The 23,826-nt window shown below is 34.5% G+C and overlaps 2 protein-coding genes across 2 annotated transcripts in view; one reads left to right on the top strand and one right to left on the bottom strand.

Annotated features, from left to right (window-relative positions):
- Positions 1 to 1,379: 1,379 nt before the first annotated feature.
- LOC119574276 (multidrug resistance-associated protein 5-like) overlaps positions 1,380 to 23,826 on the bottom strand; it is a gene marked incomplete in the record, with an annotated part of 47,324 nt that continues 24,877 nt past the window's right edge. Inside the window, 19 exon segments of the mRNA XM_037921460.1 lie at positions 1,380 to 1,762; positions 2,019 to 2,131; positions 2,247 to 2,439; positions 3,301 to 3,484; positions 3,849 to 4,014; positions 4,429 to 4,613; positions 4,756 to 4,847; positions 4,981 to 5,109; positions 5,234 to 5,387; positions 5,872 to 6,001; positions 6,150 to 6,296; positions 13,276 to 13,460; positions 14,390 to 14,526; positions 15,131 to 15,279; positions 15,558 to 15,684; positions 15,869 to 16,018; positions 17,163 to 17,359; positions 19,008 to 19,110; positions 19,421 to 19,557. Coding sequence (XP_037777388.1) covers positions 1,615 to 1,762; positions 2,019 to 2,131; positions 2,247 to 2,439; positions 3,301 to 3,484; positions 3,849 to 4,014; positions 4,429 to 4,613; positions 4,756 to 4,847; positions 4,981 to 5,109; positions 5,234 to 5,387; positions 5,872 to 6,001; positions 6,150 to 6,296; positions 13,276 to 13,460; positions 14,390 to 14,526; positions 15,131 to 15,279; positions 15,558 to 15,684; positions 15,869 to 16,018; positions 17,163 to 17,359; positions 19,008 to 19,110; positions 19,421 to 19,557 — 2,826 coding nt within the window.
- Positions 9,265 to 13,920, top strand: LOC119574277. The gene is made up of 5 exons (XM_037921461.1): positions 9,265 to 9,330; positions 9,491 to 9,690; positions 10,114 to 10,328; positions 11,885 to 12,098; positions 12,259 to 13,920. Exons 2-5 carry the CDS (start codon positions 9,532 to 9,534, stop codon positions 13,009 to 13,011), a joined length of 1,341 nt encoding a protein of 446 aa, XP_037777389.1. The 5' UTR covers positions 9,265 to 9,330; positions 9,491 to 9,531; the 3' UTR covers positions 13,012 to 13,920.

Genomic DNA, 23,826 nt, shown 5'->3' with positions numbered 1-23,826 from the left:
AAAATAAAAAATCAATTATGAAAGAAATGAATAAAAGTAGTGGCCAGATCCAACAGACCTTTATTTGTCAAAAATTAATCCAATGGCTGCTGGTTAATGTATCGTCCACTGTTGATTTTTGTGAATTTTGTTGCACAGAGATGATTCCACAAGTGCTCTGCCATGAAAGAGTCAATTAGTATGCCCTAATAATATGCTTGATCTCACCATTCTTTATATTTGCAGGATTTTTTTTTTCTAATGATTATTTCTATTATTGACATTATGATTATTATTGTTAATGCTATACTAATAACAATAAAAATAAAATATTAAAAAAGAATCTTGTTAAAAATCAAGGTAAAAAGTAATCAGAAGAAATAGGTAGGACTAATAGTTGACTCCTCGATGAATAAGCACCTGTGGAGCCATCTCTGTCTAAAAACTATCAATAAACTAAAATTACAGTGAACATAGCATGGCAGCCACTGGGTTAATCTTTGGTATCATATAATAATTTAAAATTAATGTATGAATTAATCTGATAAAATATTTTTATGATATAGACTTATTAAGTGTCATATAACAAAGCAATTTCCAAAAAAGGTGCATAGTGAATTGATAATGTAAGAACAGGTACACCAAACTCTAGGCTCGCCCTCACCTTCTCTCTTCAACAACCTACAAAATTTTTACTCTTTCATTCCTTTTCTTCATTCATGCATCCTCTCACTGGAGCCTGCATATACATTCCCCACTACTTGGATGATCTCAGTAATCTGGCCCAAACTGATAGGGTTTCACTCTAAACTGTTTCCACTGCATCACAGCCTCTTTCACTACATCTTGTCATAGTTCCCACATATTCAAAATTCAAATTTACAGTGTAGCTAGAAGCACTTCAAGATGATATTCATCAAAACTAAATATTAAAGTAAATTCATTTGCTGATCACAATTATTAAATGATACAAAACAAACAAAAACTGTGGCAAAATAAAAATAGGACTGGCCATTGGCCAAAAGTGAACCATGTGCACTTAATTGCTTACGACCCTCTTACTGTATTATGTGAAAGCTCCCCTAAGGCACTTTGTTATTTTCTGAAAAGGAAATTTGTCTAATGAAATATTTGTAAGTGTACACTCTGTGTGTGTGTGTGTGTGTGTGTGTGTGTGTGTGTGTGTGTGTGTGTGTGTGTGTGTGTGTGTGTGTGTGTGTGTGTGTGTGTGTGTGAAGTGTGTGTGTGTGTGAAAGTGTGTGTGTGTGTGTGAAAGTGTGTGTGTGTGTGAAAGTGTGTGTGTGTGTGAAAGTGGGTGTGTGGTGAAGTGTGTGTGTGTGTGTGGTGTGTGTGTGTGTGTGTGTGTGTGTGTGTGTGTGTGTGTGTGTGTGTGTGTGTGTGTGTGTGTGTGTGTGTGTGTGTGTGTGTGTGTTTGTTTGGGTACATACTAATATACACATACAAATAGAAGAATTATACATATGAAAATGAAAATAAATCCTACTCCTCTTGAGTATGCAATACTCAAAAATTGTGTAATTAAATAATGCAGACAAAAGTAAGTTACAGTCTTCTATATACACACACACACATCACTTTGTCAATTCAGAGGTATTGAGATGACTTCAGTCCCATTTACAGAAGTAAAGATGACTCTGCAGCTGCAACCATCTTCGCAAAAGCTGAGTGGGGATTAGCCATAAGATTGCGAGGAGTATCAAATTCAACCACTTTTCCATCATCCAACACCAGTATGCGGGAGCTAGCCATCACGGTGTTTAATCTTTGGATAAAAAAGGATACTTTGAATAATTCTTGCTTACCACAAAATTCATATAAGGTTCAATATTTTAGGTACGCAATCTTATCTTATATATATATATATATATATATATATATATATATATATATATATATATATATATATATATATATATATATATATATATATATATATATATAATTTCACTTTGTCACCTAAATTTTTCCTTCGTTCAAATCAATAAAGTTTTGTAATTCTAGTTTTTCCAGTTCCTTACCTATGAGCAATGGTAATCATTGTGCAAGCTTTAAAGGCTTCTTGTAGTGTACGTTGAATCTTGGAATCTGTCTCTGTGTCTATTGCAGCTGTTGCCTCATCAAGGAACAATATCTGAAATGGTTTAATCACAGAATCACAGCATATTCAAACAAATCAATTTAACATAAAAGTAAAGAATTAATAAAAGATGTTAATAGCAAAAGAGCTATATCAATCAATGTATTACCTTATTATTTCTCAGCAAGGCTCGAGCCATACACATCAACTGACGTTCACCAACAGAGAAATTCTCTCCATTCTCTACCACAGGGGCATTGAGTTTCAAAGGTAAATTTGCAATCTTTTCTTTCATATATGTCTGTTCTAAAGCTGACCAAACAGCTTCATCTGTATATTTCTCAAAGGGATCCAAATTGTATCTGTATCACAGAAAAAAAAGAATTAGAAATGCAACCAATGTATTTGTTAAGTATAAAATACCTATGCTGATTTATGCAACTTATCATTATACTGTTTAGCAGTATTATCCATAAAAAGCATTATAATATCACTAACTAGCTAAATTAACCCTTTGCCGACGGGTGGCATGTACGCCCATGCCATGGCATGGTGGGACTATCTGCCGGGGGCATGTACGTACATGTCATGGTGTATGTATGGACATGCCATGAGTTTTTTTTTGTTACAATCATGGCAAAAGATTACTTTTCTGCCACTGAAAGTATGAATAAGTTGTTTTTAACACTTTCTCATTTTTACCATGCAAAAAAAAAACAACAACAACAACAACAACAACAACAACAACAACAACAACAACAACAACACAACAAACCGACGATTTCAACTCCATGATGCCACACATTGCTTATTTTATTTGGACTATAGACCAAATAATGATCAATTATGTAGTCTATATAACAACAAAAATATCCTTCAGTCTCGATTTATCAGGAAATATGGCAAGTAGAGACTTTAGAAAATAATAAAAACAGAAAATACAACATATTATGAAGAAATGGCATGGGATGCTGGTATTTGGCATGAGTGGTTGCGCATGCTAGGGCGACGATATAAGCCCCCGGCAGCAAGGCCTGGGCCTCTATGAATACTACCCGTCGGAAAAGGGTTAAAGATTATTACATAGCCACTGTCATATGTTTAAAGTTACTTATATAGAGGAAAGACTGGCAAGTTAAAGTAAATGTGAATTAATAAGAATTCCGCATCTGAAAATACTAAATTGCAGTCTCCCAAAACATATTAGTAGTCCATTTTAGTACCTGACTGTGCCAATGAAAAGCACTGGATCTTGAGGAATGATTGAGAGGCGAGATCGTAGATCCTCGAGGCCTAGGTCTGAAATGTCTACTCCATCAATTCGCACACTGCCTCCTGCTAGCTCAACCAACCTGAACAATGCTACTCCTAGAGAAGACTTGCCTGAACCTGTCCTTCCAACTACACCTAAAAAGATAGGTGGAAAAAAAGGATAAAAAATTAAATAAATCTTAAGAAAAGATCAAATCATATTGGAATACCAAACAAGAATAATTATCTTCTAAAGTAAGAGAATGGAACTAGACGGAAAAGGGAAGGGGTAAACAGGAAGAGGGCTAGATGAAGCAGCCCAGGCAATACCTGATTTATGAAATCACACTCATTATGTCACATTGTCACAAGGAAGGGGACTGTAAACCATTTTTGGCAACTCCTGCATGATAGTGGCAAATGGAACTTTATGTTCTAAAAGCAGGAAGCCCAAATTGTGGAAAATAGGACTGGGGATAGCAGATAAGAAAAATTACATGATGAAACATTTACCACCAACCTATTTTCTCCAATGAATCGATGTCAAATGTGATGCCCTTCAAAACAAGAGGTGTGTCTGGTCTGTATTTCAGCTGCACATTTCGGTAGCTTATGCGTCCATACTTGGGCCAGTTTGGATCTGGTCTCTTTGATTCTATAATAGCTGGAGCTTCTGAGGCTAAGCACTGTGGATGAATATCTATCTCACAAATACGTGTAAAACAAAAATAATAATAATAATAACTAAAATAAATAAATTGTAAGCCTGAATGGAGGAATTAATACCACATATCATGGAAAAAGTGTAAGAAAATATAAAAATGAAAATGTATCATACATGTTAAGGTTGAATATCACACAAGATCAACGAGGACGATTAGGAAATAATGAATTTGAAAGCAGAGAAGCAATATCATAAATGGCAGACAAGTATTGGTGGTATAGTGAAGTCATTTTTATCACCATAGCCACTGAGTACTTTTAGGATGATAATATAAAAAAAAAAAATTGTGGCTTATTCAACAAGAAGTAAACTTTATGATACAAAAGAAAAACTTCATTTAAAGAAAATATATGAAGTATATAAAAAGTTTACCCACCTTGGTATAATTACTAATCCGCTGGACTGAAGTAAAGCGTGCTTCTGTTTCAGTGCTAAGTCTTACAGTATATTGGAAAATGCCACTTAATTGGGCAGCATAAGCCAGGGCCAGCCCAGCAAAAGATGCTTCCACAGATCCTCGTAATATCAATGAGAGTATGGCTGTGATTGACATTACCAACACTGAAAAGATATAAAAACTTTGCTTGTTAAATATAAACAATAAGTTAAATGAATCTCCAATGGAAAGGATAACCAGATATTTCACTAAAATACATAACTATGTTTAAGTATGTATTTACAACCTTAACATAATAACACTCACAAGCTAAAAGATCAAGTCGGATAGCTAACCATCGCATAGCACAGTTGAACAGGTAAAAGACACACGTGTTTTCATCAAATAATACCATAAATCTGTAAGAGATAACAGTATAATAACCACAGAGTAAACAGAAGGAGAAGACATATTTCAGTATACTCATTAGAGATCAAAGACAAAAAAGTATTTTCACCTTATAATATATTTAGTAAATAAAATGATACAAACTTTTTGGTAAACATCTCCTGTTTGCCATATGCATTGATAGTGGCTAACCCATTCACAGTTGTGCTGACATGACTGTACATAGGAGACCTTGAAATATTCTCCATCCTCTTAAAATCACGAATTCCAATCCTGTTGGCAATCAAATGGATTTATTCCAGAAAATATACTGCAGTGCCTATAATACAATCTACCAGCACACTGCAATTTTATCAGCAACAAAAGTCTTTCAAAAATAGAATATATATGTTCTCACCTGAAGATGCTCCTAATAAAAAGGAAGAGGATAGCCAATACTACCAGAAATGGAAGAAAATGAGGGAACACCAAACAGACGAACACAAGTGAACTTGTGATTAACCAAATATTCTGCAGGAAAGTCTCCATGGTCATAGGCACACGCACATCCACTGAAACAACCATTTTAACCTTATCTTGATGTGTTTCTTAAGAAATTAGTTTCATGTCTTAAAAAAAGGGAGAAACAAAATCATACATTATGTTAACAAAACTGAAGAATCTGAAAAATGATGAAAAAGAATTTTTTTTTTTAATGCCAATAAATATCTTTAATTTGAACATCATTATATTTTTTGATTCTGAAAACATGAAGTGGAAGAAGAAAAAAAATATACATATAAATGAGGGAAAAAATAGGGAGGCAGAAAAAAAAAAAAAAAAAAAATAAATAAATAAATAAAAAATAATAACGAAGAATTTTGTCTATCAAAATGATATTAAGTAATTCTAAGTCACATGTCATTTACTAAAGGTATTCCAAAATCATACATTATTTTACAAAGAAGCTAAACCAAAGAGAAAATTATAGGCAAGCCAATAATGCAAGGCAATACATAACATGTTACTACTAAAACTGATGCTTTAGGAACCAACCTTCATCCATGTCTCTGGAGAAGATATTTATAATGCGTCCTGAAGGAGTAGTGTCAAAGAAGCTCATAGGACTTCGGAACACTTTGACAAACACTTGATCGTGCATGCTGCTGGAAGCCTTTAGGGTAGTCTATTTGGAAAAAATTATTATGCCATTTAAGTTTGTTTACATTTATGTGATAATTCAGAGATAACTGTAAGCAAGCTCAGGATAGATTTTTATAACCCAGAAATTATGGTTAAATGATATCACTAACAAAATAACTTTTATTAAATACCTTCATAAATGCAAATCCTCTGATTAGTGAAGTTCCAAGTATCACTAAAATAAGGCAGCCATACACAGTCTGGTACATAAAAAGGTCAGGGTTGTCTGCGATATTGTCACTGATGACCGTTCCATTTCCAACTATCACCTCAGTGTTCTGTTGAGGTTAATGGTGCTTAAAATTTTCATTTCATCTTTCCACAATGCTATTATTCTGCCTTCTAATAGATTATCTGGGTGACCTTTATGAAGAAAGTGGATATAAAATATTAAGATACAGAATAATCATGAAATGGTATCATAATAATAATAATAATAATAATAATAATAATAATAATAATAATAATAATAACAATGATAATAACAATAATATTAATAGTAATAATAATACTCATCATTACTATTACATCATTAATATCATTAATGGTTAATTGTTAATGGGTAGAAGATATAAATGTGCTAGACAAAAGGTCACAAAGTACTATGGTAAAGTATTGTGGTGAAAAGAGTGGAAATGAGTAAACGAACATGATAAGATGTGTTAGAATACTGTAAGATTGAATATAATGAAAAGGGTATAGAGGGGTAGCAAATGTAACACAGTGGGGATTTGTAAATGGGGATGTGGTTAAAAGTATGGGTGATCTGATCATATGGAGAGTAACACTGTATTAGTAAACTGCAAAAGAGCTATTATGAAACAATCAAAAGGGTAATATGGTAAGAAATGATAATTGTAGAAGCAGGAGAAGGATCCTGAGAGTGAAATAAGGGAACGGAAAGGTGGTGACGTATCGGGAAGCATGTCAGGAGGGAAAGGATCCAGAGAAGGATACTGTTGTGGTATAAAGGGAGTCATTTGAGCGTCTAAGTGGCAGTAGTATGGATAATGGGGAAGGAAGAGGGAATTGTGATGCACATGGTGGAGGAGAGGATGAGGTGTTTTTTGGGTAAGTGGGAGGAAGAGGAATAGAGGGAACATGAGGAGGACAAGGATGGATACTGGCAAATACTTTGAATGTAGAGAAAATAGGAATAGAGGGATTTGAGGGTGGATGAGGGAATGAATTATTCTCTTGAGTCATGTTTAGGAACTTTTGATGTCTTCAAGAGTTTCTGGATGGGAGTTGGGTGGGGAGGTCTGAGAAATAAAGGCCTTCTTATGTGGAGGAGAAGAGGGAATAGATGTCCAAAGAACTGAGGAAGAGGTGAATATAGGAGAGGATGTGGTAAAAGATGGAGTGGAATGTTTAGATTGTTAGGTGCGACAGGTAGAGTGAGAAGGGGGAGGGTAGGCATCAGGGAAGTGGTAGAGATTGGAGTGTCTGAATTTAGACTGGAAAAGGAATTTGACTTGGGGAGAGAGCAAGTAGAGATAGGATGGTCTGGGGTAGAGGGAAGATATACTGGGAGAGATGCTGAGACTTCTTGAGAAGATGGGAGGGGAGTGGAGCTAAGTATAGTTTTAGAATAGGTAGAAAGAGAAAAACCTCATCAGCTGGGGGCAAAACATCAATATTTCTGATATTGAAAGGGAAGAGGTCGATACGGCTGGACAGGGCAGGACATTCCACCAATATAAATTTTTTGGACTGCCACTGCATCATAGTAGATGAGGCATGCAAGCAAGTCATTTTCACAGTCTGACCAGTCCTTGTCATAGACAGTACAATCAGTCAGAGAAACGGAAACAGTTCCGGTACAAGTATTAAGGGAGGAGTGAGGTTCAGCAGGAATAGGTGAGATCAGTCAGGGTAGATAGCGCATGAGCTTGGGACTTTGATGTAACTATGACAAGGTGTGAATGATCTGAACAACTGCAAAAGGAAACATTGCCTACTTGTTTTTTGAGAGTCATTGTTTGAAGAGAAGGGTATTGTCATAGTACTGGAATTTAGGGGAATCACAAAGACTTCATCCCTATTGGCTGGACCAAAAAGGGTATTCAAAAGGTTTGTAGAGGTGGAAGCAGTATAAGGTTGAGGGCGGTAGGAAGATGGGGTGTCATGGGGAGAGGTGGTACTGTTTGGGAGGAGGACAATAAGGATGAACAGTAGTAATAAGGGGGGGGGGGAACAGACAAGGAAGAAGACTGTGCAGTAGAAGATGGAGTGGAGGATGTTGTGAGAGAGGAAAGGGTGTATTAAGAAGGTTTAGTAATGACCTGGGTGGATGAATCAGAATGGATAGAGTTGACTGCAAACATCAAGGAGGGGGTTTTAGTATCAATGGTCGGAGCCGTGGTTAAAGGAGAGGCAGGGTTTGGGAAACCAATGAAATCAAATTTAGATAAGCTAATTGATGAAGGGTAAAAAATCTTCACTATTGGCCATGATATGCCTGAAATAAATGGGAAGAGGTAATGATCTACCCCTAGGGTTCCCATGAGGATAAGGGCATTCATGACTGATACAAAGCCAGCTTTTCATCCTTTCAGTATTGCTCTCACACATGGGAAGAGGACAGAAGAAGGGGATGATGAAGAAGAGAAGGAAAGGAAAGGGGGAGAGAAAAGGTAGAGGTGACCCCTACATTGGGGGCCTCAGTCTCCATCTCCTAAGCTCCCCCATGGCAACAAAGAACAAGGGATTAGGGAGGGTCATCATCATTAATAAATAATGGATAATAATAATTAATAATAATTATTATTACCATTATCACTGATTAATCAATAAAGATTAATAATAACTAATAATAATAATCAGCAAAAACTAATAATAATAATAATAAATATTATCAATAATAATAATAGTAATAGTAAAAACTACATTACTCTAGTTACATCCTTTTTGTCACTTTATTAGAGCCTTTCTATCAGTTCTTTCAAAGGATTTCCAACCTTTCAGGAGTTATCTAGCTCTGGTTAGAGTCTCTTCTTGCAACTATATCCCTTTTCTTACCATCATTGCTAGCATTCTTCAATGGTAACCTCTTAGATATTTAATCTACCTGTTCCTACTTTCAAGAATTTCTTCTCTGCTAACATTAATATAATTTGTAAGTAGTACAAATTAAGTATTATTAAACATATGTGGAGTACATTTATCCTGGTAGTGGCACTGATAAGATTACACGCATTATCAAATCTTATCTATGATATAAATACCACCACACTTATTTTCAGTCTACCTCTGTTACTGCTACTTATTAGTTGTCTGTGCTGCACTTCCTTCTGGTGAAATGATAATATGGTAGTCTAATAAACATAAAACTGCTGATGTTCTAATGCTATGGTTAAAATCTGACATAAAACAGAAAGTTATATTATGGTATGCATTTCAAGTTCACTGCACTATTCATATCACGTGTTCAGTAAATATGTGATGGTATGATAAAATTAATTCTTTTCAGTGGTAACAAATTGGTGGTTACCTGTACAAGAAACAGTCAAAATGTTCACAAAAAGTGGAATTTCATTCACATTTACGATATTGGTTCATCAACTGACTCTATTCAGTGTCTCCAGTGAAAACATCATAACATCATGCTGCTACATTTCCTCTAGTAATGAAGATTTAATTTTCAACTGTTCTTGCTCCCAAGGAAATGATGTAAGTAGAAACTGATTTAAAAATATCACAGTAAAGTTTAGCATTTCAGAAAAGAGATATCCCAATACTGACTTCTACTGACCTATAAATAGTTCGTTATCTTGTGAAAAAAATTGTAATGACTGAAATTAAAGTCTTCATAACTACACACATCATGGTTCCTCTGCTTACTTCAAGTGTTAAAAAAAGAAAATCATATTATTTATAGAAGTAAACTGATTACCTCTGCTTTATAAAGTTTTGTTCCTTTTAATCCAGGCCTACTATAATGTCATATCAACAGAAGTTACTTGTATTCACTTTGTGGGAAACAATTTTTACTAGACTTATCCAGGCCAGGTCATTAAGTTGTTCACTGACAAACATAAATTCTTTTGAAATTATAATTTACTAAAATGGCAAAACTCTATTACAAACTAACAGATGTTGATAATTGAGGACTCAAGAGTGAGCTGTGGAGAGAATCACTTCTTTATTCCAAATACCACTACCCAATGGAATGTGGGTGAATGTGGTGATGTCCACCTCAGTGGATCAGCACTGGCTCAGCTTCCATACCTACATTCACTACATCTTCATGACATCGACCAAATTCATCTGGCGCCAGACTTTTTGAATCAGTATAGCACACACCTCAAGTAAGTAGCAAACTGGATGTTACATTTCTTTACTTTAAAAAATTCATTTCAAATGAAATGAATTTTAATTCAAAAATGTCATTTCATAGCAAATATGTTTCAGCTATACAACTAGTAACTTATATCTAGTCAAACTATCATTACCTAGTGAAAAAAGCATTCTGGTCAAATTATGTATAGAGACTGACTGACAAGCCAATGAGACTTAGCATTTGTTAACTCAATGTTGCCAGGAAAATGCTGTGCTTATTTTCTATTTTTTTGTGAAATGTCCCTGCACATTGATGGCTCTGTAAGTGCTTAGCCACAAAGGAGTCAATTAGTAGACCTTGTGACCTTACCTGATTTCACCTTTCCTTGAAAAATATTTCTTTTACTAATGCTATGAATATTGATGGTGTTATTTCTATTATAGACATTATAATTACTATAATGTTATTGACATTAGTAACAGCAATATAAGATAACATAAAATACTTTCGAAAATCATGGAAAAGGCTAAACAGGCGAGACAGGTAGTCCTCGACATTGGCTCAATGGTGACCTAGTACGAGTGTAGCCATCTATATGTTAAAACAATTAATAAAATAAACTCACAGTAGGCATGGCATGTACATACATGCCATATCTGTTGGCTTTGGGTTAATTTACAATAGGAGAATTGGGATGCAGTTGGTTTTCACTATGGGGAGTATAAATGGCAAACTGAGCTTGCCACAGGGCCTATTTCAGACTTGGTGGTGCACCACACTGACTGCATCGCACCAACAAAGTGATATAATTTTTATTTGTATCACTTGAATCCAAAACATGCTTTTAATGTTTTTGCATAATCAGAGATGCATTATATTCACTTGAGTTGCTAGACTGCCTCCATTTCAATTAGGTGTTACAAAGTGTAAAGGATGGAATGTGGTTCTATTGAGGGATAAAACCAGGATTTGCTTCCATTTTTGCAAATCTTATTCAAACAAGGGGAAGGCAACAGAAATATAGCAAATTTTTTTGGTAGTTATCTTCCAGGGATAGCAGGCAAATAATTTATGTGCTAAAAATTGTCCCTCTCATAAAAAGCAATAGCCAGTCAGAACATTACATATCTGTTTTCAATCAGGCAATGCCCCAGGGGATGTGATGTGTGGGCATGAGGCTACCTTATTATGAACAGCATAAAATCTCATGTATGCATTATCGTTACATGACCCTTCCCATGTCGCCAGAACCAAGTCAGCCATACGGGAATAACACGTCACCCAGAGCCATGATCTAGTCAGCCATGACTTGGAACTATGCATCATCTGGAGGCATTGGGTTAACAAGTGAACCTTTTATAATGCTTCCATAGCTACTAAATATCACACAAGACACTATTGTAATTTCCCTATACAAGGATATCAAGTTCATGACTTATTGCAGTTCATGACCTCTAATCTTTATTGCTTCTTTCAGGTGAATCATTGTTTCATTATCTTTCTTCTATTCAGTGAATTTAGGACTTTGTTTAAATCTATAAAGAATAATACTAAAAATGCATTTTATCTGCCCTGCAATTTCAGATCACTTAGAATATCCCACGCCAAATTTTCTGCACCTGAAGTATCACTTGATATTCATGCTCAGAAACTGGAAAGTATAGCACTGGAGCATCTCACCTTGGAAGGAGATTTCAGTGTCTTACTTCAGACACAAGATACTCATCACCTTTCTAATTTGTTCCTCAAGTACTGCAATATTGAAAATCTTGGAGAAATCAATTTGTCAACACGCTATGTAAGTCCCTATTCATATAAACTACTAACAGAAACTGTCATTTCAGACCTTGAAAATTATGAATCTATGGAAATACAAATTCCTAAATATAGGCACAATGATATTTTTTAAATGTGAAATATTTGCTGTATATTATATTATTTCTTGTTTCATTTTGCAGGTTGAAAACTTCAGCCTGGAACACAATACTATCAAGATCATTCATTCCAGTGCTGTCTTCCAAGACTCAAGCTACATCACTTTCTTGGGCAACAAAATTGACAAGCTTCAGTTCTTGGCAATTGATTCAGATGTGTACAACTTCACTTTTGTAGAAAACGAAGTTAACTACATAGCATTGGAAAGTATGGTAGTAAATAATTCAACTATAGTTTCTGTAACAAAAAATTCATTTTATCATATTGAGCAATTTGGCTTTACATGGCTGCAACCAAGGATGCAAGGAAGCTTGATATTCTCCTCCAATCATTTCCAGGAATTTATGCCTGGAACTCTCCTTTTCTATTACTCAGTCCATAACAAGAACCTACAGATTAAAAATAATATGTTTCACATGGGACACTGTGATTGTGACTCTCACCAACTGATCAGACAAATGACTGATGCAAACAATGATACCTTTTCCAGTTTCTACAAAGAAAGGATGGATATATACAGCTTGTTCATTGAATCATCTTACTGCATTGATAATACAGGAAAAAAACATAATCTAACTGAAATCTGTAAATTGCCTGAAAGTGGGCTTTCATTTTTTCTAATAACACTTGGTATTCTAATCATAAGTGCCCTCTTGATAATCTGTGTGGTAATAAAAATGTACAAAAATAGGTGTAGAGAAAGACACAAGCATAAAGAAGCATACAATTCAACTTTAATAAACCTAATAACTGTTAGCTCTGATGAAGATGAATGATGATAACAATCAAATCAAAACTATGGCCAATTTAGTCCTTCACTGTTCGCAATTTCTTAACTTGTTCACCAGCAAACAGAAATGGTCAACTTCAAAGTCCAACACCTGACATATCTTTTAAAGAAATTATATCCTATTTTCTAACAGAACAATAAAATTACCCCCCCCCCCCATAAATAAATGTTTTATTTTCACTGGGTCATAATAAAACCATTAAGAATTGGGTAAGATAATAACCATAGTAAAAGAGAAGAAACTACTTACTCCACTCCCTGCACTAAGCCACATTGAGAGCCACCACGAACTGAAAGCAGTAGAGCCCACATTGGCAGCAAAGGTGAAGATCACCAGGGTGGATATAATATAACCTCCAGCAGCCTTGATGTACCAATTATAGGTTGACAGAGGGATGTCTCCTTTCTCTAGCTTCTCTTCTGTGATCAGTTGACCTGTGATAAATATAATACATTAGAAATAGTTGAATAATACATATGCATCTATAAATAGTACTTGTAGTCTAATAACTTAATAATCTTATTCACTGGATTACCATCTCACTGGAGGTCACTTAAATGGTAATAAATCTCTTTAGTTGCATAATCAGTGATTATTCAAAAACAACTGTGCATGCTAGATTAGGCATGTCTGGTCATGTTTAAAGATTCAGCATCAGGGACTGCTCCCACACTGACCTAGCACAACTAACACATAGTCAGTACCTAAACATAAGATAGTAACAAGAGGAGATATGGAGATGGGATCTTCCAAGAGAATATCCCTTTGGGTTAAACAAGGCTCTTGGCAACTGGATTAAATGCCTGTGCTTATCAATTAGTCTGTAAAGGATATCAAATCTATGCCACAAATGATTTACTATAAACCCTTTACCCAATAAATTGTACAATGAAATTCAGTGTTTGATAAGTCATCTCCTAAAAAACAAATCAAGGACACCCATTACCATAACAAATGATACTACTGGAGGGAATTCATGACACATTTCCCCTCAGCACTATACCACTACACTGTGTATTTGAATTACTATATTACATAATCCACTTGGGCTCTGTAAGTCATAACAACCAAAAAGGCTATGGAAAAGCAGTGTTATATCTGTAGGATACCTATCAAATGTTTGAGGTTTTATATATGAACAAAGCTAAAGGTATCTGTCCTAAATCATATGTATAAACTGAAAGAGCAGTTGAAAACTATTAAACAATTTATCAGCTAATGTAGGATTCTACCTTTTCTCCTAACTAAAGGAGTTTGTTTTTTAAATAATCCCTTAGGTACTCAAACTTCATAAAATTCTACCCATAAAATGTGTACCACAGAATACAAATAATTCTTGGAATATTAGACATCAAATTCTCACCATCTTCTGGATTCTTCTTAACTTCCTTGACTGGACTTTTCTCAGGACTATTCTTCTGATATCCGTTTATGCTACTTCCTCCTGAAATGACCGAGTCTTGCCGCTGGCGTCCTCCAGCATCTGTTTCCTCAGTCTTGCTGCTTAGAGCAATAAACATGTAAATAAATTCTAATTATGAGGATGGATGATACATATGAACAGTATGTAGAAAGTTAGATATCCCATTATGTATAATAAAAATAGTAAAAATAACAGTAATAATTATGATGATGAAAATAATTATCATTAGTCTTATAATCATAATAATAACAATATTAATCATTGTTATCATTATGATGATGATAACAATGATAATAATAATAATAATAATAATAATAATAATAATAACAACAATAACAATAAAAAGTAAAAACAATAATAATAATGAAGATAGTGATAAAGATAACAACAACAATAATAATATTGATAATAACAAAAAAAAGAGAAGAGAAGAGAAGAGAAGAGAAGAGAAGAGAAGAGAAGAGAAGAGAAGAGAAGAGAAGAGAAGAGAAGAGAAGAGAAGAGAAGAGAAGAGAAGAGAAGAGAAGAGAAGAGAAGAGAAGAGAAGAGAAGAAAAGAAAAGAGAAGAAAAGAAAAGAAAAGAAAAGAAAAGAAAAGAAAAGAAGAGAAGAGAAGAGAAGAGAAAAGAAAAAAGAAAAAACACACGCACAATTGAGTCTTCCTATGAACAACTACACTAACCTTTCCTTTTCCTGATTTTCAACTGTTTCCATATGGGTTCTGTATAGAGCAGCATATTCTTTGTTGTCCTCCATTAAAACTGAGTGTGTTCCCAGCTCTGCGATCTTTCCCTCACGCAAGTAAACTACACGGTCACAAAGGGGCAAGTACTGGAAAATCAAGGAAAAGATCCATATTAAAGACAAATTTGATATTTCATTACATGTTTAGCCCTCAGAAATAGGTTAATATACAGGTAAGTAAACAATATTCATATGTTATTGTATGTGATTCTACTTGACATACTACAAAATGATATTTCCCTTAAAATCTGTATTCTTTATGGTGTCAGACAGATATAAGTGTTTCTGTTAAAATAAATTAGTATCAAATTATCACCTTGTTGCATACATATGTCTCAGAGAAGGCAATGAAGTTTATATAATACCTGCAGCTGATGTGTGACAAACACTGTTGTCTTATTTCTTAAAGCACCTTTGATAACCCACTGGAAGATGTGGCTGCCAACATGAGCATCTACAGCACTCAAAGGATCATCCAATAAATAGATATCCCTGAAAAAGAATAGACAACATGGGATAAATAATCTAATTCTCAGTATAAAGTCTAACAATCAAATTGTACACAACTAGATATAATAAATAAAATTGGTTTACATTAGTAATTAGTAAGTTTTGAAGACGAGAAAAAATCATAAATATTTTGGTTTATGCATTTCACAACAATAAAAAACCCCACCTGTTTGCATAAAGCGCCCTGGCAAGTGATAAACGTTGTTTCTGTCCTCCAGACAAATTAATACCTCGTTCTCCAATTTCTGTGAAATCTCCAGCAGGCATAGCTCCAACATCTTGGGTAAGGTTGCAGGCGTATATCACACGATAATACCTAAGATCATATTTAAGTGTATTGGCACAAAAAGTTTACAGAAAAATATAAATTCAAACCTTTTTCACCTCCATATCTTATGTTCTAAAGCAAGTTAAAAAAAAAATCTTAAATTTCACAAACAGTTATTTAATAAAACACTAAGCCCTAACAACTTTAAAAACATGTTATATTCTCTCTGTATACATATTCTAATAGTGGTCTAAATGACAATGTAGGTCATCCTGATCTAAACTAAAAAGGATCTGCCACTTCTGTTGATCTAATTTTAAATCTAACAAGAGGACAATGATTTTGGCTCTTGTAGGAAACTAAGTAAATAAATATTCCACTAACATATGACACTTTCTTTTATTTTCTTTCATGTTAGTGAAATCTGTGAGATTTTTGGAGTTTACCATACAATCCACAACCTTTTGTGAGATCTGAAGATGAGAGTAGAGAAAGATAGAAAGACAGAGCTGGAGAGAGACATTGATGGAAACAGAGAGAGAGAGAGAGAGAGAGAGAGAGAGAGAGAGAGAGAGAGAGAGAGAGAGAGAGGAGAGAGAGAGAGAGAGAGAGAGAGAGAGAGAGACAGAGGGGGAGAGAGAGAAAGAGTGGAGAAAGAGAAAGAGAGAGAGAGGAGAGATAGAGGAGAGAGAGAGAGAGAGAGAGAGAAAAGAGAGAGAGAGAAGAAAAAGAGAGAGAGAGAGAGGAGAGAGGAGAGAGAGAGAGAGGGGAGAGAGAGAGAGAGAGAAGAGAGAGAAGAGAGAAAGAGAGAGAAGAGAAGAAGAGAGAGAAGAAGAGAAGAGAAGAGAGAGAGAGAAGAGAGAAGAGAGAGAGGGAGCAGAGAGAAGAAGAGAGAGGAGAGAGAGAGAGGAGAGAGAGAGAGGAAGAAGAGAGAGAGAAAAGAGGAGAGAAAGAGAGAGAGAGAGAGAGGAGAGAGAGGAGAGAGGGACAGAGAGAGAGAGGGAGAGAGAGAGAGAGAGAGAGAGAGAGAGAGAGAGAGAGAACAAGAGTACATTAGCTGCCAGTTTTTGGTAAGCTATAATCAACTGATCAAACAGATAAATCAAAAGTCCATATCTACTCAGTTGAGCATGTTTGAACCTTAAGGGTAAACACCGAAACCATAAAAAATAAGCACTCTGTGAAAACTCACCTTTTGGCATCAAATGCTTCACCCATCAAAATATTTTCCCTAAAGGAAGCATTCATGATCCATGCTTGTTGGCCAACATATGCACATGTTCCTTGTAAATACACTTCTCCTGACTGTAAACGCATGTGACCAAGTAGAGCTGATATGAAAGATGATTTTCCAGCACCAACACTACCACACACAGCAATGAGTTCTCCCTGTTGAGTAATAGTGGAATAGGTATGTCAAGATGCTATTAAGTCAATAATATAATCAAAACAACATAATAGTGATCTAGCCATCATATTATTGACAAATCACTTAAAATGACACAATGCTGAGAAAAAAATCATAAGAGGAGGATGAAATAATAAAAGCAAAAATAATATAATAACAAAAATAACAATATTATCTGGTTCCTCAACATCTGGTACAAAGAGCTGAACATTCAGGTATAAACCCAATCAGAAATTTCACATCCAAAACCAGGGAAAACAAAAATAAAGAGAAAAGTAGAACATGGCAACCGTCCATCACCAACCAACCACTCCTTCCTATGTTCTGTTACAGGATAAGGAGAAAAAGACTCTTTTTTGCCACCTGACAGTAAGGATACTGTGTTCAGCAGTTTTGCTACTGTTGTGTTCTCTAGTGCTCTTTCAGCATGTTTCCTGTTTTGTTAATATATGGGATTCTCTCCTCTTATATTTGGAAGTGTGCTGTTCTACTGTATTTACCTTTCCATTCTGGTACAGGATGAGTGAAATGAGCGACACTCCTCTGATCCCATACAGGGATAGCTCTTATTCTCAGAACTTTAAACATGTGGCTTGCTGTCTAGTGCAGGATCTCTTTGTTTCTTTTATTTATATAGAAGATACATACATGCTACAAAATTTTTTATTTCTCTGTTAGTTCATTAATGGGGCTTGGCATAGTTGTCCCTTAGTATTTTGTTCATAATTTGTAATGCTTTATAGTCCATGATTCAGGATTTCAGGTTAGTGCTGCTCTTTGTTGAGCCACTCCATCTTCTGCTAGCTGTATCAAGTATTTATGAGCTGATTTGTATCTGATTATGGTTCAAGGTGACACTTAGTATATAAATTTCACATATTCAAGCTTTTAATCCTTGTCAGCAGGATTGTGGTTATATTTTGAATATCTAATTGGTTCCATATACCTCATTTTTATCTTTCATGCTAATAGTCCCTCTAATGAAACCTGGGTTCATGTACTGAATCATTTCCTTCTGTATAGGTGCAATGGCAGCATGTTCTAGTAAGTATTTTCCCTGGTTACTGCTACCCTATGCAGTATGTCTCAGTATAATTTAATCAGTGCATAGGATTCCATGTAGTGTATAGTGATGACATCCAAAACAGCCAACAATGTGTCTCAGATAGACATATTTACAAAGTTGGCAGTATTTTGATTACAATATACATTAACCTAACAGGCCACGGTGGTCGAGTGGTTAGAGCATCGGACTTAAGACTGGCACGACGGCAATCTGAGTTCGAGGGTTTCAGTCACCGGCCGGCGCATTGTTCCCTTGGGCAAGGAACAAGCCAGCCCAAGTCAGCGCTGGTCCCAAGCCCGGATAAAATAGAGAATGATCACTTAAAAAGGTAACACCAGAACTCTCCGTGGAAAGGAACTCGGGACCCTACCACGTACTCACTCCAAGAGCATCACGACATGAAAACTACAATTAAGTATCATGCTGTGACCACGGCGGCTCAAACATGAACCTACTGTAAAGAAAAAAAAAAAAAGAAAAGAAAAGCAGTGCATTAGTATATCATGCCCCTATTGAGCAGAAAACAAACATTTCTATTCTATCATAATGCTTTATAAAAATACCTTCTTAATGGAGAGACATAAGTCAAAGAGAACATCAATGTGCTTCAAGTCCACTACTTTTGGCATCAGTTGATCAGCTGGAGTTATGCCATCCTTTTTGTTCCTGGAAACAGAGAGAGAGAGAGAGAGAGAGAGAGAAGAGAGAGAGAGAGAGAGAGAGAGAGAGAGAGAGAGAGAGAGAGAGAGAGAGAGAGAGAGAGAGAGAGAGAGAGAAGGACAAAATCAGTATTTATATACAAAGGGAATATTTAAACTGTACTACTGTTCTAGTACTATTATTTCTTTAGAAGCAGAAACAATACTTTAGTTTTTCAAATTGAAATTACATAATAATAAAAAAACACTATAATAGGCAGGTGAAGACATCCATCATAATTATTGACCATTACTATAATCTATAATTTGGAACTAACCTCCTCCTCTTCTTCTTCTTCTTTTTGAAGGAAGAGACAGCATCCCATGCAAGGGTGGCTTGGTCCAGTACCACAGCTGTATCAGGTTCTTGTGGAGTCTTGAGGTAGGGCTCCAACTCATCCATCAGTAAAATACTCTAAGTATGCATAAAAACCAATTAAAATCATAATATAAAATCACATATATATATATATATATATATATATATATATATATATATATATATATATATATATATATATATATATATATATATATATGTATGTATGCTTGCATGTATTTCTTTGACTGCTTTAATACTTCATGAAATTTCAAATTCAATCAAATAATAATTATTTATTCACACCAATTTCATATTAATCTATCTGTGAATCAAAATAACATAATCATTCAAAAATCTACCAAAAACAAATGTTATCAATATTAGTACATCTACACAAATCTACATATTTACCACAAAGCACATGCATATATGAAACACACACCATACAGGCCCCATAATTCCACAAGGAAGACCATGGTTTATTAAAATGTGAAAGAATGACACATATGATATCCATTTCAACAATATATTAATAAATCTCTATAATCATCAAGAGAAAAATAAAGATTACAGTTCCTATGAAAAAATGTCATTCATTCAGTGTACAACATCAGCTACACATGCAGAGGACAATACTGCTTGGTGATTCAATAAACAGGTCATCATATGCAAAGAATCAAAAATCATAGCGGCTCAGTCCATATCTAATTTATAAATAATCCACACTAAAGCCTTACTCAAGGACACCTAAAATTGTAATTTACTAAATTCTACTTCTTAGAAAGGTGATCAAGCAAAGTAAATAAACACAAATAAACCCTAATCATGCACATGCACAAGCCAAGACTTTTAAATGAGCTTTGTGTGTAGTGCGTGTTTGTATATGATTTTATTGTAGAAGAAATATGCAGCCCAATGTTTACCGAAAAATTGAAATAATGGAACTTATCTTCACGGATATAACTTGTATTAATTGATAAAAAAGTCCTTCTGCTATATGCAACATTATCATCATAAAAATCTTATGTAATTAAGGTGATCTATCATTTGATATGTTTATTTATATGGGGATCACCCAGCACTAACATCTTTATTACATCTGCTGCATTATTATTGTTTCATCCCCTGTTAAACTTCATACCTTTCCCTGATTAATAAAAATTCTCTTTCAAGCAGCATTTTCTGAAAGCACTATTTGGTATTTGTTCCTGAGTTCATAGAAGGCATGGATTAAAATATACCACAATACATGAAAGTGAGAATAGGAACATATGAGAATACATCATAATAACCATGCCTACCCCCCAAGAAATCTGTTCATTTACTAGTTTTCCTCATATTATTAACTGAGGCTTTATAGCCAGCTTACTCAAAAGAAATAAGGTAAATAAATACAACAGCCAGAGGAATAAGAAACAAAGTTAGAGATGCAGTTACCAGTACATCCCTCCTTTGTCACTGAGCTATAAATTCCTTTTTATAAGTAATTAGTCAACCACTGGAATTACTTCAAAATGCCTGGAGTTACACATTTCACCTGCAGTTAAAATAATAAAAATAATAACAGCATCCAAACCAATAACAAATAAACAAATAAAAAAAAAATGAAAAAATATAATAATAACAATGATAATAAAACAATAACAAAACAATTATAATAACAAAAAATATAATATTAATAATAATAATAATAATAATAATGATAATAACAATGATAATGATAATAATAACAATAACAATAACATTAATAACAATAACAATAATAATAAAACAATAACAATAATAATAATAATAATAATAATAATAATAATAATAATAATAATAATAATAATAATTATAATAATAATAAAAACAACAATAATATATCAATAATAATAACAACAATAACATCAATTACTTATAATGGTGATGATGAAATAGTGAGAGAAAAAAAAAAAAAAAAAAAAAAAAAAAAAAAAAAAAAAAAAAAAAAAAAAATATATATATATATATATATATATATATATATAATAATAATAATAATATTATTATTATTAACTGTAATGGCCATGACATTAGTAGCAGTGGTAGTGGTAACATTGGCAGTAATAGGCAGTAGTATTGGTAGTGGTAGTAGTAGTAACAATGCAATATCATGACAGCTATTACCATTATAGTTATCACTATAACCATCACAACATAAATCAAGTAATTATCATATCTTTTTCTGGATAACTTTCACAACTTCAAAATTGATAAAATTATATTCTGATTAATAGTAAAAATATTTTGAATTGGATATCAATAAGTGATTTCATCCTTTGCATTTGTCAACTACAAATATCTGAGAGAAAGTAGTAAAACCAAATATAATTAATAAACACTGATAAAGAATAATTGAAAGTTATTCTGTGAAACTATGGAAATCTTTGGGCAATTTGCATCTACTGTATTCAACTTTACCAATCTCCATCTTATCCTAAGAGGATGCGAGTTTCCTGTTTTATATTTACTCTTTTTTTTTTTTACCTTTTTTATTTTCTTGAATGCAAAGTATTCTAAGGCACACTGGGGAATACTGACCACCTATGATATTTTTACTTCCAGCTGTGAAATATTCCCTGATGCAGTACAAACTGAGATTCCTGGAGTAACACATTTTTGGTCTCTGGTCTAAAATAACTCACAAAACTCAAAAAAAAATATGAACCAACTTATATCAATATTCAAATAGGATATTTTGTAAACCAATAATCCAAGATTAACAAAGACTTGTAAATTTGATGGTAAATATGGAATATTCTGCTTACTATATTCATACAGTAGGAAAAGCAAACTAAATATTTACAATACTTCTATTTCACTGTAATCCGAACAAGTTCTATGCATTAAAAAATAAACAAAATGAGAAGTCTGCTGAGTGGGAAATAGTATTTTTTTAGTCTGAGAGATCTGGTGTGAAGGATATAGTGATCAGAATTATTTTCTGACTGTAGGTACTAATTGAACTAACTTCATGTAACCAGGGCAGTTGTCGAGCACATCCATTAGCTAGGGATGACAAAATCATGAGAAAATCTACTACAGCAACCATTCAAATAAAATAAAATATCCTCCCAATATGTGCATTCTAGCCATATATAGGGAGGAAAATCCATCCATCCTGCAGATGGTTACCTCAAAACAGGTCCAAAAAGGCTTCCAGCAAGAAGAGCACATGCAAACATCTATCAACAGACCATACTGGATCTACTACAGATCCCAAGATGAGGTTCAATAGCTCACTCTTACCTAAAACAAGTGGATATGAAGTGAGTGACACACAAAAATCAGAACCCAAGTGCATCAGAGTATGAGTTATAGTGGTGGTGAGACAGCCACCTTTTTAGTCTTGCCACGTTGAGGCTGCCAAACATAAAAATTCCTAAATTCAATGGTTGTGAGGGAGGTAAATGATTATGTGAGGAAACAAGGTAAATATTCAATCTATCCTCAGACAGGATATAGCTGCTAGCTGTGAGTGCTCCTAACTGCAAGGGTGGAGCATAATTGAGATGGTCTTGGCTAGTAGCTAGTTTCAGCCAGCATCACCACCAATCAAGTGAGGGAGGACAGGAATAGCAACAGCATGTAGTGTTCTATTAGGAGTGGTTCTGCCTAAAAGTGAAGGCACATATAGCAACAATAACTACCTTGAAGACAGCAGGAGCAAAGCCAAGCAGTCATGTACGAGTCTACCTAGTAGGGCCTGCCCTTCAAGAGCTACAACTGTATGAAGCAGATATGAGCCTTGCTACCATAAGTAGACAATGAAAACCAAATGAAAAACAAAAGAAAAAATAACAATAAGGAAAATGACAGGCTGAGGGGAGCTTGAGAGAGCATATAGCAGCCTTTCACAATCATTCCCCTTCTCCCAAAGAAAGCTGTTCATATAATTTTGGTCACTTGGCTGCCAAACAATAAAGAGAAATAAAGAGCCAGCCAAACAAAACAAATACAGACGGAACCACATGTTCATGCTCCTCTAAAAGAAGGTGGGGAGAAGAACACAACACCCAGAAATCACAAGAAACATACAGGAAAACTCAACCCACCTCAGAAAGGAGCAGACACTGAAGAACAAAGAAAGGACTTATCATAGAAGACTGTAAAACAGGGAAGAATCCTGTGCAACAACCCACTGGTGACAGGTGAAATGCTATCACATCATGAGTCCCAACTGCTAAGATGTGTCATGTGGGCAACTGTGAGATGGAGAGTCACCCAGGTGCTGCATGCACTAATACACACACTCCCACCGTTCTTTGCCAGTGAGAGTGAATCAATGAGAGAAGCAAATGGGGGATATCAACTAAAATCAGCTCAGCTGATACTTTCAAT

This window comes from Penaeus monodon, chromosome 6, assembly GCF_015228065.2.
Source record: "Penaeus monodon isolate SGIC_2016 chromosome 6, NSTDA_Pmon_1, whole genome shotgun sequence".
NCBI classification, from domain to species: Eukaryota; Metazoa; Arthropoda; class Malacostraca; order Decapoda; family Penaeidae; genus Penaeus; species Penaeus monodon.
Note: the sequence above shows the minus strand (reverse complement) of the source record. Positions and strands in the feature narration are given on the sequence as shown.